This window comes from Mytilus edulis, chromosome 8 (assembly GCF_963676685.1).
Source record: "Mytilus edulis chromosome 8, xbMytEdul2.2, whole genome shotgun sequence".
In the NCBI taxonomy this organism is placed as follows: domain Eukaryota; kingdom Metazoa; phylum Mollusca; class Bivalvia; order Mytilida; family Mytilidae; genus Mytilus; species Mytilus edulis.
The window spans coordinates 47,820,901-47,839,803 of record NC_092351.1 but is presented as its reverse complement, the minus strand read 5'-3'; the positions used below and the strand labels follow the sequence as shown (position 1 = coordinate 47,839,803).

Genomic DNA, 18,903 nt, shown 5'->3' with positions numbered 1-18,903 from the left:
ACTGCTTTAAGTTAACAAGTGTCAAGGTTAGGAATGCACCCATCTGTATCTGAAATTTCGACCTCAGTTTACTCAAAAGGTAGCACATGAAGGTATATTTTTTTTTATTACATATTTGATTAAATCAGGTAAACATAGCATATATGCAAATTTTCATCAAAATCAAAACTGTATCGTATGCTCTTAATTAATGTTTGCGATTCATTTAGCCAAAATAATTAAAAAACAAAAAATAAAAAATGTAGGTCGGACAAATTACAACGATGATAAATTTAATACTATTTTTAAACTTTTTTTTCATCTGTTCTAACCGAAATTACACAGAAATATAATTCGAATGCATAATGGCTTGGCTAATAAAATATGCACGAAAGCTGTATCTAGCTATAATCAGTGTTAAAATGTAAAAATATAATGTTGAAAACTTTGCAGTATTTATATTTACATCTAAAGGAAATCATTATTAGGATATCTTCATGTGAATTAGTTCAACTTATAACTAAAAAAAAAAATCATTCAATCCAAGATAACATAATCATGGACGTTTGAGGAAAATTAGTTGAGAAAATATTTCAAAAAGTCAATTATTTGTAAAAAGTAGAAAAACCAACTCGACGAGTACCATTTTCCATTTGTTTGAACAGCTTACAGTAAACGCCTATAGGTACCAATGAAAGAAAAAAAAAAACAATAAAAAAAACATACATCGTATCAAAATATAACAATATAGATATATTATTCTTATTCCTAACAATCTTGTAGTGTCTTTTCATTCATCTTAGTTTCATTTTTTTTACAGACAATATAAATTAAGGTTGTCATGACTTCTTTTGTGTTTTTCACTTAACGAACACTAAAAGGGAAAATTAATTCAAACACACTCACGACTAAAATCGCCACTACATTTTTAAACAGCTGTTTAAATTGAAGCACATTAAATTTGCGTATGTAAGATACTTTATTCTAAAGGCAAGTACAGGATATAAAATATACACAATGATTGACAAAATAATCATACATGCATCATAACACATACACAGACATATGATAATAAAATGTTAAATACATTTAAATACAAAAAATCACACTTATACAATACAATGTTAAGTATACCGCAGAAAATGACATTCATAACATTGTTAAAAGTTAACAGCGTAGTTTCTCGGCTAATTTTAACCATTTACTACGATTGTTTAGTTCTTTAATATTTGTACAGATAACAATTGTAATAATTTATAAGTAGAGACTGAGGTGATTCCAGTAATATTGTTTCATATATTAACCGTAATCGCAGCATATTTATTATATTCAAATAAAAAATGAAACTCGTCTTCAAAGAAACTTGTATTACAATAAGGCCATTATCAATCTTTCCTGTCCATTTTATATATAATACGGTATTTACAAATATTAGGTTTAACAATATAATTCACTTGACAATGTTTGTCTAAGTAAAATATAAAGTATGTGTACAAAAAATATATTTATATGATTCCCATTTATTTCAGACTTCAAAGAAAGCATTTGCTTCGCATATAATGTATCAACCATCCTCTCTTTCAATTGTCAACATACAAAAATCTTCATTATCTACCTTTTGACTTAACCAGAAAAATGTTGAAGACGTATTTTCCCAAAATATCTGCAACCTTACTGCACCAGTTTTGCTGATAATTTTTTTAACAGCTACTACACATTTCATCGGAACAATTTTTCAATATGCAATTATTAGAACATAATAATTGTATCTATTTTTTTACCATTCTATATTCTCTCTCTACACACATATGTAGGATACTCAGTTCACAATATACCATTTTCAAACAGTACTCTTTTTTTACTTTCAGTAGATACATTTCGAAATATACATATGAACCCTTTCAATATCTGGTACCTTATGATACCTCAAATGTTCACACCCATAGTTCAAATACTTGCAGCATAAGTTTCAAATTAAGTCAAAAATGTTTTATGGTTATAAAAATCATTCTTTTCCTGGTTCTGACAGTCTAGTTTTTGTATTAACAAAATTACCAGACGTATAATAAAAAAATAATCCTAAATACATAAACTTATTACAGATCTCAATAGTATGACCATTTAAAACCCAAGTTCTTTCTATTTACGCTTACCTCTATTTCTGAAAATAACAATGTTTGGTTTTGTAAAATTAATAAACAAATCATTTTCATTTGAGTAAGAATTTACACTATCAATCATTTGCTGTAAATCTTGTATATTTTCAATGAATAAAACCATATCATCTGCATACATCAAAAGATATCAATTTTAACAATTTAAGTAAATAAGATTGAAAAATATGTTTTATCAACTCCATCCTCTTGCCATCTGCATATAAAGAATACAAAAGAGGAGATAAAGATTCCGCTTGCACATGGCCAGCAGTGAGTTCAAAACATTAAGATAATATACCATTTATCTTAACACATGATTTCAAGTTCATATACATTGATTTTTAAAATTACATTAAATATCGTCCCTGTAATACCCTATCTTAATAATTTTTGTCTTCTATAATCTATAAAACAACAATTTAAACGTTTCATTTTTCTTAAAGCCTTTGTTATGAGTGCATGAAGGGCAAACATAGCACATATATTGTACTAAGGCCAAGAAGGAATACGTATTGCAAATTTGTTTCTCTCACACCATTTCCACAATCGAGTATTTATTATGGAGGTAAACGGCTTCCCAAATGTGCGAAACCAACGATATTCCGCGATAGATTTTAGGATCATCGACACCTCTTCTTAAACATAGGTACCATTTTTGCGGGAAACTTTCAGTATTTGAAATATCATTTAATAGTTTACACAGGATTTGTGTCCATACAGCTTTACCAGTAATAAGGTATTCATTTAGTATGTCAAATCCAATAGTTTTATCTCGTTTGAGTTGTTCTATTCCATGAGTGAGTTTATTCTCATTGAACGGGGGGTCTAAATCTTTCGATAACATTTGGTATTGCAATTGACTTGTTTGATTTTCTCTTTCGTTATTCGTATTTCCCTACAGTGTTTTAGAATACAAATTATTATTCCGTGTTCTTTTAAAATTCCGGCAATTTTTTTTCGGTCATTTCTACGCAACCGATTCAACATATTTCCGTGTTAGTATTTGTACTTTCTCTTGAGTCACATGTGTGTTTGTTTGTATTTCTGTTTATTAATGTTCAATTTCATTCTGTTGTCATTAATACGGTTTTCATTTAAAAATATAACGCTGATTTAACTGTCAACGTAAAGTTCTACAGTTCTCTGTAATCCATGGTTTGTCAATTTTAGGTACTAGCTATATTATTGTCAACAAAAAAGTCGCATTTGTACACATGATATGCGTAATAGATGTTTACATCGATGTGTGTAACAATAAAACTACAATGTCATAACAAATGCTCCAAATTTAGTTCAAACGAGGTTTCACAAGGAAATACAGTTAAAGGAGAAGATCGTTATCTTCAGTGAAATATAACTTTTGTTACATATACACATTAATTACACTTTCATTTTCTTTAATTGTTCCTCCAGGATTTGTATGATATCAAAGAAGCTGCCCTCTTTTGCTAAGATAATTGGTTTCAATTTTGGACAACGCGCAGCATTTACATCAGCATTGTACTTCAAGAGACTGACTACTGCATCTATGTGCCCGTATTTACAAGCACCCTGCAGAGGAGTAACTCCGCCTTCCTCCCAATAATCAACGTTTGCTCCGCGACTTAAAAGAAGTTCTATAACATCAACTTTATTATTTCTTGCAGCATAGAATAAAGGCGTTTTACCCCCTCTGTCGCATGCGTTTATGTTTGCCCCGTTACCTATAAGTATATCAACTATTTGTGCATGCCCATTGCTACATGCTTTATGTAAGGCGGTAATATCATCACAGTTTTTAGCATCGATGTCACAGTTGTGTTTAATCAATAATTCGACTGTATCTAAATTACTGTTGGAAGCATACAACAAAGGTGTAAACTTTTCATTATCACTTTGATTGATATTTGCATTATTATTAATCAATAATTTTGCTATATTAAAGAATCCGTTTGCACAAGCCATCAGAAGAGGAGTTTGTCCTTTGCAGTTACTTTCATTAACGTTCATCCCTATTTGAATCAATAATTTCACTACTTCAAAGTGTCCGTTGAAGCATGCAGCGTGTAAAGCGGTATCACCCCCTACATCCTTCACATTTAGATCAACACATTTGTTTATGTGAAGGCTATGATGACTAAAAGGAACAAATAATGAAGAATTGTCCGATAATAGGGATGTACTTTTTTTGCTACCAATACTTCTTTTAATAGGCTCGTTACCAAAAAGTAATAGTTTGATTATATCCATGTGACCATAACAGCAAGACATATAAAATGGTGTTTGATTCTTCTGATCAACTGGGTCCACTTCAGCTCCATGACTGACTAATAAACGTACAATATCTGCATGATTGTTTAAACAGGCATAATGAAGGGCGGTTGATTCAATGTGGTCAGCGCTATCAAACGCAACATTAATATCTAGTAGAAATGTGACCACGTCTGTATGTCCATTATATGCAGCAGCCATCAACGGCGTTATTCCTGTATCCATTGGCTTGTTAATAAGATTATCGTGTGCACTTTTTTTTATCTCGTCTTTTTTAAATGCAGCACTCTTTCTATTTTTATATTTGTTCCTCTCACTTTGATTAGTTGAATCCTGCTGATATAAAAGCTTAGCAATATCTAAGTGTCCCATCTGGCAAGCTATATAAAACGGAGTACAGTTACGATTTTGCAGTTGATGGACATCTTTGTCAAATACCAACATATATTTAACAACTCCTACATGCCCTTGTTTGCAAGCTATATATAGAGGTGATCTGTTGTGTTCATCTCGTTGGACAATTTGTTCTGGAAATGTATCTACTAGATATTCGACGAAATCTTGATATCCTTTATATGCGGAAACAAATAACGGAGTTGAACCATCGTTTCCCACCATGGTCACCTTTAACTGCATATTTTTAAAATTTTGTAAAAATAGATCACGGTATTGTTTGAAACGCGTTTGTATATTTCCGAACACATCCCAATGATACCCATGCTCTATATCCAAACGAAGCCTGTCAAAGTATGTACTTTCTAATTCAGTGGGTAGAAGCTGCACAAAATCATTAGGTTTCTCGTCGAGTGAACGAAACTGAATCCGACTTGACAGCAACGAACTGTCACCAAATTTTATGACGGACTTGAACATTAATGGAATCATTACAGCTGAAATAATGTCAAACATCTTATCATGAATCGCGACATATACCGATTCATTTTTTGAAACGAAAAGATGCAGCTTGTGTTTAAGACTCTGCTCAATTTCAAGTAACGAATAACAACTTTTTATTGAAGTTTCACGAATAATCATTTCTACACAATAAGTGATACTGGATGAATTCGCCTCGAAATGCTTTTTATTTAAAGCATTGTTGTAAAGAACCAGTAAGCAGAGTGCAACAAACGAAGACTCGTCTCTCTGCTTTATGTCATTGACTTCCTTTTGTATAAGTTCGATTGGATATTTAAAGAAATTTGGATCTTGTTCTGTCATATTGGAGTAAATCTTACACATTAATGGAAAAAAGGGAAATTGCTGAAATATTGAGTCGTCTATACTAACTGCTGTGTCTCTAGGGATATACTTTAGCGCTATTGATCTCATTTCCTCGTTTGAAAGTTTAGAAGTACCTCCAAAGTTAAACTCTTGAATGTCTAAACATTTCAGCAGTGGAAAACATTCACTCTTGTAAATACTAACTCTTGTTGTAATAAGAAATTTATTATTTGTGTTTGGTTGTAGCAATTTTTCAATTTTCGAGTCATTTTCTGTCCATTGATCAGCCTTTTGCTGATCAATTGCAAATTTTCCGCATATATCTTCTATTAGAAATAATTGTTTAGTTTTTGAATTATAATATTTGACAATATCATCAGGCTGATCTGCTTCTCCAATTTCGTATCCTTCCTCTCTTTGTAACTTTAACGCCACATGCTTAGCAGTTGCTGATTTACCACATCCTGGGTGCCCTACTAGGATGACTGCTTTGTGTTTGGTTAATGTTTCAGTAACGAATTCCGAAATCTTTGTTATTACAAATTTTTTATTTTCTTCTTTCCAAATCGAAATTGTCTTTCTTCTTATTTCTGAAATAATACAGTAAATGCATGTTTATCATTCAAGGTAGAATCTTGTATGTACGTCTTTCAATTTTATGCAAATACTCGTTGAACATTTGAACTTGTGGATTGATTAGTGGTATTTCTTTTGTTGTAAAGGTGAAATTAGTTTTGATAAAACATGAAAAGTGTCAATATCTCACCTTTTCAAGATGCAGAAACAATATTTAGAATTGTTTTGCAGTTATGGACTAGGAATGAAATCTTAGTTCCATCTGTATTATTCTGTCATCAAATATATACCGCGTCACTGCTTTAATTGGCAATATGAATCACTGTTGTATACTGTCGTTTTCAAGTCTCTCCAAGAAAATGTTGAACAAATAAATGAAGGTTTAATGTGATACCATTGTTTTGAATCTATATTAATCGATTTTAATAACCTTAAATGTGTTGTTTATTAGTTTATAATCATTTAAAATGAAAATTTACTAATCAATCCACAAGTTCAAATTTTCATTTTTATGTATAACTTCTATGTAAATCAGCTGTATATGTTATCGTCCAATATCTTCGGTGCTGACCACCTCATACATGAGAAGATCAATGACTATGGAAAAGCTACCTGTGAATTTGAGTAGTCAGGAAGACAGTCAGTCATTCAATAGCGATACCTTTCTAAAGATTGCTAACAGGCAACAAACTCTATTACCATGAACACAAGTAACATAATCAACTTTAAAAAAAGCTTTAAATTTCGATTAAGTTCTTGTAGTAGTTATTTACCTGAGCGATTTATATTCTCTGTTTCTAATTTTAATACTCTTTCTGTCAATTCATCCAATTGCCTCTGTTGATTAACGTCTTGTTGAATTGAGGCCTCGTCAATAGAACCGGACAGGGTGGATTCCAGTAGAGATGAAATTTCTCCTCTGCACAATGGTTCTTCAGCAAGTCTTTTAATAGCCTAAGCCATGAAAAAAATGTTTATAGTGAAAATCGACTATATTGAAGTTCACTTTCATGGCATCATAATTCTTTTTTGTCAAGATCATTGTCTCCTATTTAAAAGCCACCATACTTTTTTAAAGGTATTTTTATTACCTGTAATACGTTATTAACGAACAAATAAAAACACTTTGCAGCCCTTCACAACTAAAATAATTTTTATTTTACATGTGGCCTGCAGCAATCGGTTATCGACGCTTAAAGAAGGACACAAGGAAATGATTGTAGGATAATAAATAAATAAAAAAAAATTTATCATATTCTACATAGCAAAATGCCTGTACTAAGTTATGAAAATGACAGCTTTTGTTCATTCTTTTGAAGTGTTGAGCTTTTGATTTTGCCATTTGATTACGGACTTTCCATTTTGAATTTTTTTTAGAGTTCAGTATTTTTGCTACTTCAGTTTTTATATATGTATTTCTGTCAAATTAAATATGTTGGTGCTTTGATTTTTGAATATTATTAGTAGTGGTTAAATTTTAGTTCGCTGTATTATAAGGAAATATTTTTGTTCAGTAAGTTATGGTGACACCTTAAATTCATATTGTTTTTGCTATTTTGATATGATGAAATACAAAGGTATCAAACATCCTTGTGGATTCATTTTATTTAAACAATGGTTATGGATTTCATGGGTATACTAGTTCAACCACAACTTTAGTGTTGAACAAAGTCGCAATTGCTTAGGACATGTATGCAAACTTTTGCAAGACCACACAATCAAATATATTGTTGGTTCCTATGTTGTTCCACAAAGAATCAAATTACGACAAAGATTGAGTACTTGCTGACCTTTAAAAACTTCACATATCCCTTGACAAGACCTGTCGAAAGGCAGATTCCTGTATTCTAGTCTTCGTTACTGGTCGCTAATTTCTATATTTGTTTTTCCGTTATGTTCCGCGGTAAAATTAATAAGGTCACTGATTTTGTCTATACATAATTTCAATTTTGTTATAGCAAGATGTATTATAGCTTACTATTCAACTTACTATACCGTTTTTTGCACATTTAGTTGAAGTTTTTATCAATATGACATGTTATCTCACAGACAATTTCAAGACACAATCTTATTATACACTATTATTATTATTATTATCATTATTATTATTATTATCATAATTATTATAATTATTATTATTATTATTTGTATCATTACTTTTATTATTATTATTATTATTATTATTATTATTATTATTATTATTATTATTATTATTATTATTATTATTATTATTATTATTATTATTATCATTATTATTATTCTATTATTATTTTTATTATTATTGTTATAATTAATATTAATATAATTGATATTATTATTATAATTACAATTATTACTTGTTATTTATTATTTTCATTATTATTATAAGAATTGTAATAACAATTATTTATTGTTTAATATTAATATTGTTATTATTCTTCTTTTAATCATTATTATTATTATTATTATTATTATTATTATAATTATTATTATAATTATTATTATAATTATTATTATTATTATTATAATTATTATTATTTTCATTATTAAAAATATTATCATTATTATTATTGTTATCATTATTATAATGATTGTTATTATAATTATTAGAAGTAGTTGTAGTAGTAGCAGTATAAGGTCCACTTTTTTGTGGAAAGACCGATTGTATTTCTTCTTCTTTTGATTATTTTTTTCCCCGCCAAACTTTTTGTTTCGCAATATTTCTCTTAGATATTTCTTATACTGCATCGTATAGTTTATGCACTTTTAAATTTCACCCTGCTAAGACGAACAATGTTTCTTTGTAAGAGTTATCTCCTTATTCACTGTTTATCAAATCTGTGCATCTTTTTTCTAAGAAAAAAAGATATCGACAAAATTCTTTTTACAAATTGTTTGTTACATCCTCAAGAATTTTTGGCTAATTTGGATCGACGCGATTCCATGGAATTTTATAGGAGTTATTTACCTTTACTTATAAATTTGTCGGTATGTTTTTTTAACTCATAAACCTTTTATCGTATAACCCTGGAACTTTTTTATTTGAGGTCCCTAGGTCCTTGCTTAGAAAATGAGGTCACGGTCAAAGGTCAAGTTTTTAATTTTGAGTTTTGCTTATTTTGGCATTTTCTCCAACACTTTTAAAGATATATATATATAAAAGAACAAGTGCAAAATGTTTGCTTTATTGTAATAAAGATATGTTACATTTGGTCTGATACAATCTAATGGCATCTTAAAGAAGTTAGTGCCCCTGAAATGTCTTATTATAGGATTATTTATTTATAACTTCAACTTGGTTAATTCTAAAAGCAATTTAGTAAAAGGTTAGGTGACATATGATCTTGAAAAATGACACCGGAAGTGACCTTGAAAAAATGGGAAGTAGCTAGTTTTGCTCTTTTTTCATATAAAAGTACTCGGAATCAATATATTAAGTAATATAGATATATAAACTTATCACTCAAGACTAGAAATGACTTTCGATAAACCGGAAGTGGCTAATTATCTCCTGTTCTACATGCAAAAGTATATAGAAACTATATATTTTTGGAATCAGTGTGAAAGAAGCTTTCATATGAGACCGTAAGTGACATTTACTTCACCGGAAGTAGAACATTATCTCCCTTATTTCACTCAAAAGTATATAGAAACAATTTATTTATTCTATCAGTATAAATAAACTTATGATTGGATGCCAATTTTAACATTGAGTAAACCAGAACTAGAGTATTTTCAAGATCTTTGAAAATTAATGTGAAAAGACCTTCAATTGTTCTCTGAACAATTTGTTTTTAATTATTAATATTATTATTATTTTTCTTTTTATCATTATTATTATTATTACTTATATTTATACTATTATTACAATTTTGTTATTATTAAAATGAGGCAGTCATAACCTGTAAATGGGGACGAAGTCTGTATGAATTATGTTTTTGTAACTAAAATATTTGTTAAAAAAAAAGAAACGGAAATATCGTAAAGTTTCCGATTTTGGTTCTGTTGTTAGGGATTTTAGTTGTGACATTATTTAAGTTATGACGTCATATGCAATGTAAACAAAGAAATGCTATCATCAGGTAACGTTTTTTCATATCAAGTAATTATGAAAAATGAAATTGGTATTGCGTTCCTTCCTATTTTATACTAGACTGATAAATATATATTTTACTCAAAGTTTCATACACACGAGACCGGAAAAAGGAAGTACATGTACATTGTAGATTTCTGCGCAGATGCGGGAATTCAAAACACGACATCCAAAACATTGAACGATTTTAAGTTCGTTAGTACAATGAATTTTTATTTTTTTATTTTTCTACTGTTATTGGGGACTTCGTCCCCATATTAATATTATTATTATACTGTTACCTGAGAAACACAGTGCCACATTGTATGGAACTCGTCTTCTGAAACACATCCATCTTTTGAGTGGACAATTACATTCCGGTAGTATCCCAACCGCGAAATGTCAGATCCAATATCTATCAAATGGTCAGATGGAAGTTTGTCGGAAAAACTTAAATCCGTAAAATTTCTCAATAAGAATGTCATTAAAGTCATGTCAAAGTTCGTTGAGGATAGTTCACCTGTAAAATCATATTTTGAGTTGTACAATGTTGTATGATAGAAAAATTTACAAAATGAATTGTCTAATAGATATTTTTCATGACATCTAAAAATATGTATAACGGATTCATTTGACCGAATTTTAATTAATCTAGACTCAGAATACTTTTGTGTTGTCATTTTATCTATATAATGTCTTCTGCATTCTTTCGTGATGACACTGATTATGTCGATATTTTTGTCGCTCTTTATCTTTCATTTTTTATCGTTCAGTGTGTTTTAATTATTTATTCAGTTTATTTTTATTTTTAACATCTGCTAATTTCATTTACTTTGTTGCATTTAGTTAACAACAAAACGGTTTCTGTAGTAATTAAAAAATTTATGGAAATTTACCCATTTTCATTGATTTTTTGGTGAAAAATCAAAATAAATACAACTTGTGACGTCATAATGAAACGCAGAAACGTAAAATTGTCAACGAAATGGCTTATTTCCTATCTAGTCACTATATTAGCTATAATTTATTGTGATGTTGGTCAATAAATCCGAATCTAAAATTTCCGTTAAAAAAGAGGGCCATTTTAGGACTTTACCGAACATACTCCTTTAAGATGTTGTACGACGAGACAGATATCCACCAGAGACCAAATGACATAAAAAATATACGGCTATCGGTCACTGTAAAGTCTTGAACAATAAAGAAAATTCACACTGCATAGTAATTTTTACAAATCCCCGAAATGATAAATGTAAAGCAATTCAAAACCGAAATGTAACGTACTTATATATATACAAAACAATAAACGGAAACAAAATATGAAACACTGTAACGTACTTATATATATACAAAACAATAAACGGAAACAAAATATGAAACACTGTAACAAACGCAACTAAACCTTTGTATTAGTAAGCTCTTGGTTTTGGAATAAGTGGGACAGACACTTACAAAATGTAGTGGGGTAAAATATGTTTGGAAGCGTAAAATCCTTTCCCTTACCTTGGACATTTGAGTTTTAGAGCAACATTAAGAAGACATAATAAAAGTTCGTGAGGGTTCCACGGGACCCAGGGTCTCATCTGCTTTTGCTGTTGTCGATGTTTTCAGTGTGATACGGGAAATACGCATAACAGTTAATGAAATAAAACGTTTGAAATATAATATATGTTTTAAAACTTTAACTGCAGACTGTATGTAATGTTAACTGGAAAAAAAACTAAGTCCATTTAAACGTAATACACAAAAAAAAAAACAAGAAATAAATGTTAACAAAATTTCCTTTAAGATACTAGCTGTTGATCATAAACATGCTCCTGTCCAAGTTTAGTAAAAATTCATGATAGTTTAAGAAAGTTATTAAGGTCTTTAAAACTTTTACCACAGAGTGAATGTAATGTTAACGGGTAGAAAAACAAAAGTCAATTTATAAATAAAATACAGTTAAAACAGGACTTTTTTTAACACAATTGGCTTCTAGATAATAATTTATGATCATTAAAGAGCTTCTATCCAAGTTGAATAGAAATCGAGGATGTTTAAAGAAATTTGTTAGAATTTTAAAACTTTCACCACAAAGTGACTGATTTTTCAACTAACATAAAAACTGAGCAAATGTATAAGTAAAATACAGATAAACATTATTTTCTTTTAACAAAATTTACTTCTGGATATTATCTTATGATCATAAACAAGCTTCTGTCCAAGTATGATACAATACCAGGATAGTTTAAGAAAGTTATTAAAATTTCAAAAACTTTAACCACAAAATATATATTTGTCCACGCCGCCACCGCCGAAGATGATGAAGACGACGCCGACGCTTACGACGGAACGTAGGATCGCTATGTCTCGCTTTTGAGACAAAAGTTGCAGACTCGAACAAAATCAGTTGAAAAGGGCATAATTTATCCGATCAATACAAAGCAGAAAGTTTGTTAAACAAAACACAACAAAAAGAAGACAGACAAAACAGATCTGGGAGTAATGACAGTTAATGAAATATGATAAAACCTTTATTTTGAAGATTACCTTTTCCTGATGAACAATGTGATATTTGTGCTATAATTGATGTATGTTTCATCTCAATATTCGTTACACATTTATATTAACCTGAAACACTACTTTCTTAAAATATATCTTAACACGGAAGAATATTCAGAACGGAAAGTTTGAAGTCCACTTGCAAAATCAAACTCTCAAATACACCAAACGAATGGATAACAACTATCCTATTCCTGACTTGGTACAGAAATTATCTTATGTAGAAAATGGTGGATTAAACTTGGTTTGATAGATAGCTTAACCTATTACTTGGATGACAGTAACTGTAATTTATTTTTATAGTATTATACTTAGTTTTCAATCTATTACATGTATTTATATAAGTTACCTGCTGGATATAATAACTCATATTGTGTTTGAGTTATACACCTTCTCTGTTTAAGTTCTAATATTTTACTTTGTTTCTGTAGAATAAATGCTTGAAGTTTGTCCGGATGAAATTCGTGGTCAAAGTGCCTCCGTAGTGCACGTGGAGCTATATGTAACAAAAGACATGCTAGGCGTAAATACCGTTTGGTGTCTTTCCTCAACTGTGGTCTACAGTTTTCCATCTATAAATAGTAATAGCTCTGTTAGAACTAGAATAATAATAGTACAAATTTAAAGTTCATACAATTTTCATCTCATTTATAAAGAAATACAAAGTGAAAAAACACTTGTATTTCTATAAAATAAGAATAACTTGCGAACAATTATAAAGACTAGACACAACTTAAATATGAAAGCCAAAAGATAATTGACAAGAAATGTTGTTCTTTGTAGGGGACTTGTAATTGCGTACGAGAACTAACGCCCCATTCTTTACGTAGCAATAATGTTGTTGATACTCGATAACTATTATATCAAAAATTACATTTATTTAACAACCTAATAAAGTCGGTGAAGCATTCATTATTATTTTCGAAAATATACTCTTTTAAATAGAAAGCAAATGCAGGTAATTTAAATGACATTGCATACTTGGTGTTCAAATATGTGAAGAAGGTGAAGTAAACTTAACAAATTGCATGTTAATTATATCTTATACAATGTGTATATTCTATTTTTTTAAAGAAATGAAAATACGTCCTTGAACACACAATCTTCCTCATATGTATATGTTTCAAAAAGTATACACAGAACAGTAGTCTAATAACATTACAAACAGATATTATTGTTTAAATTTGCCGATGAAAAACTTATTCCTTTTAACAGTAACATACCACGCGTCTAATTCTATTCTGTTTTAGATTTCATAAAACAACTATTCTGATTAGACCGTACTCCATTCTTAATGTGTCAATGACATACATTTTCAACTGGATCAGTATAGCTAATTCGCAAGTGGTAGGAATGTCTTCATGTGTCTAAATTATTACCACTTTTTACCTCGTTATAGATCCACACATCCGCATGTGTCAATCTTATATTTTTACTAGCTCTTGTATGAACATTGGATAAAGGTTTTGAATCTTAACAGGAAAAAAATAAACAAATACTATTATTAATCATTATCTTTACTAAATCTGCATTACACACAATTGCTTTTTCATTTTTTATGAATGCAATTCTATAATATATCATTAATCTTTATAAATGGTATATGAAATCAGATAAATAGCTATTCGATATGCATTTGCTTTATAGTGCAATTTCTTATCAAAGCTGAGAAGAAAGAGATAATGTCTGGATATTTATTATTAGAGCTTTCTTTTCATATTTTATCTTAACAGTCTATAGTGTAGTTTTCTTTTAATTACACAAAATATGAGATCACATGCATAATCTATACAGAATCTGACCATTTTGCACAATCAGCAGTAACGTGTAAAAACCCCAATGACCTATACTTTTTCATGTTTGTATTATATTTAAGAGAGAGAAAAAAGCATGATATAAACTACATTTTGATAAATCAATAAAACATTCTATGGACTTTGGTTTAGACCCTAATCTTACTTAAAGTTACGTTACTATTATTTGAAAACTATCATAGAACTGCATGAATTTGAAATATCATTTGAGTGACTACAGGACACCTAAGGGAGTTAAACTTAAAAAAATTCAGCTGAGTGTTTTAATCACATACTATTAATGAGGAAAAATCAAGCTTTTCGACGATCAAAATTAGTGTTTGTCAAACTGCTATATATCCAACCAAATTATTCCTATAAATTGAGCTGTTCAAATTGCTAGACATTTTCATATTTTTTTAGACAGGTCAAAGTAAATATTTTGTCAAAACTTTCTGAAAGAAAAACGAGCCAAATCTATTTTAGTCAAGGTGTTGGATACCCCCTTAATAGTTTAGTTTATATGTCAAAATGTAAACAGGAATTACAGAAGTCGTGGGAAAAGTACAAAAACTCAAATGTTATGACGGCAATAATTCAAATAGTATAAAGTTACATAATTATATGAACCATAATTTTGATCGATCTCGTGCGGTAGTTTGTTCAATGGCAAATAGAGCTGTCTGTTTTACTACCTTATAAAACAAGGGGTTGTATTCTTATAAAAATATAAAGTTCAATTGCTTGAATATTGAAATATGGTAGTATTTTAACATGTTTAACAACCTACATTGTCATGATAGTGTAGCATTTTAATACTTATTTTCGAAAGGGTAATGAAATAATTTACCACTTGACATGTTCATTGAAATTGTAATTTGTAAAATGTATGCAAATATATATAAAATATAGATTAAGGAATATAAATCAAAGGTGGTCATTAAAGTCTTTCGTAATTGTCAGTAATTTATGAAGATGTAAATGTTGTATTTGAAATACATAAATACGTGAAGATACTAAAGTGTTAATAGATGCACGAATGTTTAATATCTTAACTCTTGAAAAGAGAGGGAAGAAGATACTCAGAAACAAAATCTATACACATGTATTTCAATTATTTATGTATTATTTTTCCAATACTAGTTTATCCCTAAATTGATAGAATCTCTACAGCGAATACATTGGGTAAGCATGGTCTTTACGATAGAAACACAAAATTTGAATGTCGTAATAATAGCAATTTGGGATTGCTGCTGTAATTTTACGATTATGACATGTTTGGTTTCTAAGACAGCCTGATGATGGTGCCCAGACCACCAACAGATGTCGATCTCATGTAATTACTACAGCAATCTATGAATTATTGTTTAAAAATGCTTTAACATAGTTAAAACTAATTTAAAATTACATACAGAATGACCTTTATTAATAAATGAATGGTAAATAGTAGACTTTTGGTGAATTCAGTTTTTTATCATGTTTCTTTTGATTACTTAGTTTTTCGTTCGTTTTTGTTCTTATTCATCCATGGTTTTTGAAAAGATTCGTTTTTTTTAAGGACAGATTTCTTGTTACAATTATACCATTTTGTTTTTAAGCTCTAAACTAGTATATAATTAACATTTTCATAGGTCAATACTCCTTACAAAAAGCATACAGGTACTTCTTTCTAAAATTTGTCCGAAATATTATTGATATAAACCTTTGATATAAGTTACATAAAAATCGGAAACGAATTGTACAATTAATTATAAAAAAGAAGAAGATGGGGTATAAGGATTGCCAATAAGACAACTCTCCACAAGAGACCACCAAGACACAGAAAATAACAACTATAGGATACTGTACGGCCTTCAACAATGAGCAAAGCCCATACCGCATAGTCAGCTATACAATTAAGACCGTTTACAAAGAATAATTTATATTTCAAAGGAGCATAACTCCTTTCCAAAAAAAATGTTTGACGCTGAATTTCAAACGTGTTCGAGACATTGCTGATAGAAACCTATAATAGAAATTTCTTACAAACATGAAAAAACTAACACAATGTACAACACTTGACGCAAGCGAAGAATGATGGACGGATGGACGCCTGGTTTTTTTTACGTCACATGAACGAGATACACGGGACACAAAAGGTATATTTGTAAATTAAGAATACAAAATCCGTCTTTTTCACTGAATAATACAAAAGCGACAATGATTTATGATACTGCAAAGCATTTAATACCATTAAAGCTGGCTTTATAACATTTAGATAATCTTCAAGGTATTATGCCCTTACAAAAATTAAAATACCCCAAGTAATTGTTCACTATTTAACGTTAAACACAGTATAATACATTTATGTAGTGTATTTATTGTACGCACAAATACGATATTTAATTTCCTTTCAATTCAAATCATCTTAGGTTCATATTACAAAGTATTCAAAACATGGTGTATTATGATATTTAACATCTGCACGACTAATGTTTGTAAAGGAAAAACGTGGAAAAGCCGTTTATCTATTAAAAGATAGGACTTTTCTCTCACGCAAATTACAGAGGTCTTTAAACATTATAACGATGACATTGAAGTGTTATGATATTATTTGACTTTTAAATAAACCGAAACAATTATTTTACATTTATTATTTTGTATTCTATTAAATTTATTTTGTGTTTACGAAGAAGGTGATTGTACTAAAAAAATAAAGGATATTGCTGCACCTTTCTTGTGAGGCATTCGTCTTCTGGTTTAACATATTAAAGTGTTATAATATTGTTTTACTTTAAACTAAACCAAACATCACAATTATTTTACATTTATTATACAATAGACTCATCAGTGACGCTCGAAAAAAACCGTTCAAAAAGCTAAACAAAGTTATAGTTGAAGATCATTGAGAACCAAAAAGTTTGAAAAGTTTATCCAAATACAGCTAATGTTATTAACTCATCAGGTAGAAAAAAAACTTATTATCTAAACAATTCAAAGTTATGGAAACAGTTAATTTATAATCATGACCATATCAATGCCAATTGGTTCCTTGCAGAGTATATTAACATGCAAAGGAATGATCATAACAACAGATAGCGAGAGAGTAATGGTATTAAAGACTGAAGTGACATAAAAGAAAGTGAGATATATATCTTATTGTCATATTTCGTTATATAAAACTGTTACGCAATATGCAAAACTATGATACCAAATGTGATATACTAAATACTCATTTGATACCCCACCCCCCCCCCCCCCCCCCACCCAACTTTATCATGTTTATCAATAGTTATAAGCAATAACTTCAAATAGCTACCAAAAGATCGGTCTTGATCATGTTGATTGCCGATCCAAATTAACATTTGCATTTTGTTTCTTGTCTCATGCCGAAGATTGTTAGTTTCACATTGAAGTCCACTCTGTTGATTTATAAAAAGAAGGTACATCAATATGATCATTATAACAATGAGTAATGAATAAGAATCTTATAACACAATTAAATTAAAAAAACAATTAGAAAAAAAATGTACTCACTTTAGTCTATACTACATGTATATATCCATGTTTATAAAATATTCCAGACAAATTCGGACACACGTTTGTTAATTGCAAAAACAACCTTTGCAGCGTTTATATGATAAACATTCTATCTTGAAATAGCTCTTCTTTGATATGTTAAATTTATATAAATAGACAGACAAAAGCATAACTACGATAAGGGTAGAAAACCGGTTTGGATTTAAAAAAAATTATCTTATCTGTGTAAACAGATTAAAGGGCATTTAAATTAAATTGTGAAACATCATTCTTATTTATGAAAAAAAACATAATCTATAATACAAAATTTAGTATACCTATAAAAAATCTTACTGGACGAGTTGATTAATCTATTTATATCTATGTTTATGTTTACATCGCTTATATCGTCATATAAGGTCAACCCGAAATTCAATTCGATTGCATCATTGCTTAATTTTACACGAAACGAAGCTAAATATTATTGAGACCATGGCCTCTAAATTGTTTATTTTATACTTTTGATAGTTTGAAAAAATGTTTTACACTTATAAATAAAATATGAGAATTTGAGTCAAATTGGTGAACATGAATTTGACAGCTAGCTATATAAAGTACCCCTTTCATGTGGTAACCCAACTAAATTGAAACTTTAATCTTAATTTATGTTACCTGAAAGAAAGAAAAAATGCGCAAACGAGTATTTTTTTGTCCCTGCAAATGGAAATTATTCTTGAAAAGGATGGAAATACTTCATTTTTTCAAAAGTTTGCGTAAATGCAATTCATCCTTCTGCATTTTATATGACGTCATTAAATCACATATCAACGAAAAG

The 18,903-nt window shown here is 29.4% G+C and overlaps 1 protein-coding gene across 1 annotated transcript; it reads right to left on the bottom strand.

The window, feature by feature from the left end:
• Nucleotides 1-1,447: 1,447 nt before the first annotated feature.
• Nucleotides 1,448-18,212, bottom strand: LOC139485730 (uncharacterized). Its single transcript, XM_071270376.1, has 5 exons — nt 18,087-18,212; nt 13,127-13,349; nt 10,536-10,753; nt 6,956-7,136; nt 1,448-6,196 (listed from the first exon to the last, which is right to left on the bottom strand). The coding sequence occupies exons 2-5, from the start codon at nt 13,347-13,349 to the stop codon at nt 3,516-3,518; spliced, it is 3,303 nt and encodes a 1,100-aa protein (XP_071126477.1). The 5' UTR covers nt 18,087-18,212; the 3' UTR covers nt 1,448-3,515.
• Between the last annotated feature and the right edge of the window lie 691 nt (nt 18,213-18,903).

What these genes read in the sequence shown, in the direction of transcription:
- LOC139485730 (XM_071270376.1), bottom strand. Translation starts at nt 13,349, where the DNA reads ATGGAAAACTGTAGACCACAGTTGAGGAAAGACACCAAACGGTATTTA. An exon ending in TGTGGCACTGTGTTTCTCAG is followed by an intron (nt 7,137 to 10,535) that starts GTAACAGTATAA and finishes TTCATGGCTTAG; the next exon opens with GCTATTAAAAGACTTGCTGA. An exon ending in AGAGAATATAAATCGCTCAG is followed by an intron (nt 6,197 to 6,955) that starts GTAAATAACTAC and finishes GTATTATTTCAG; the next exon opens with AAATAAGAAGAAAGACAATT.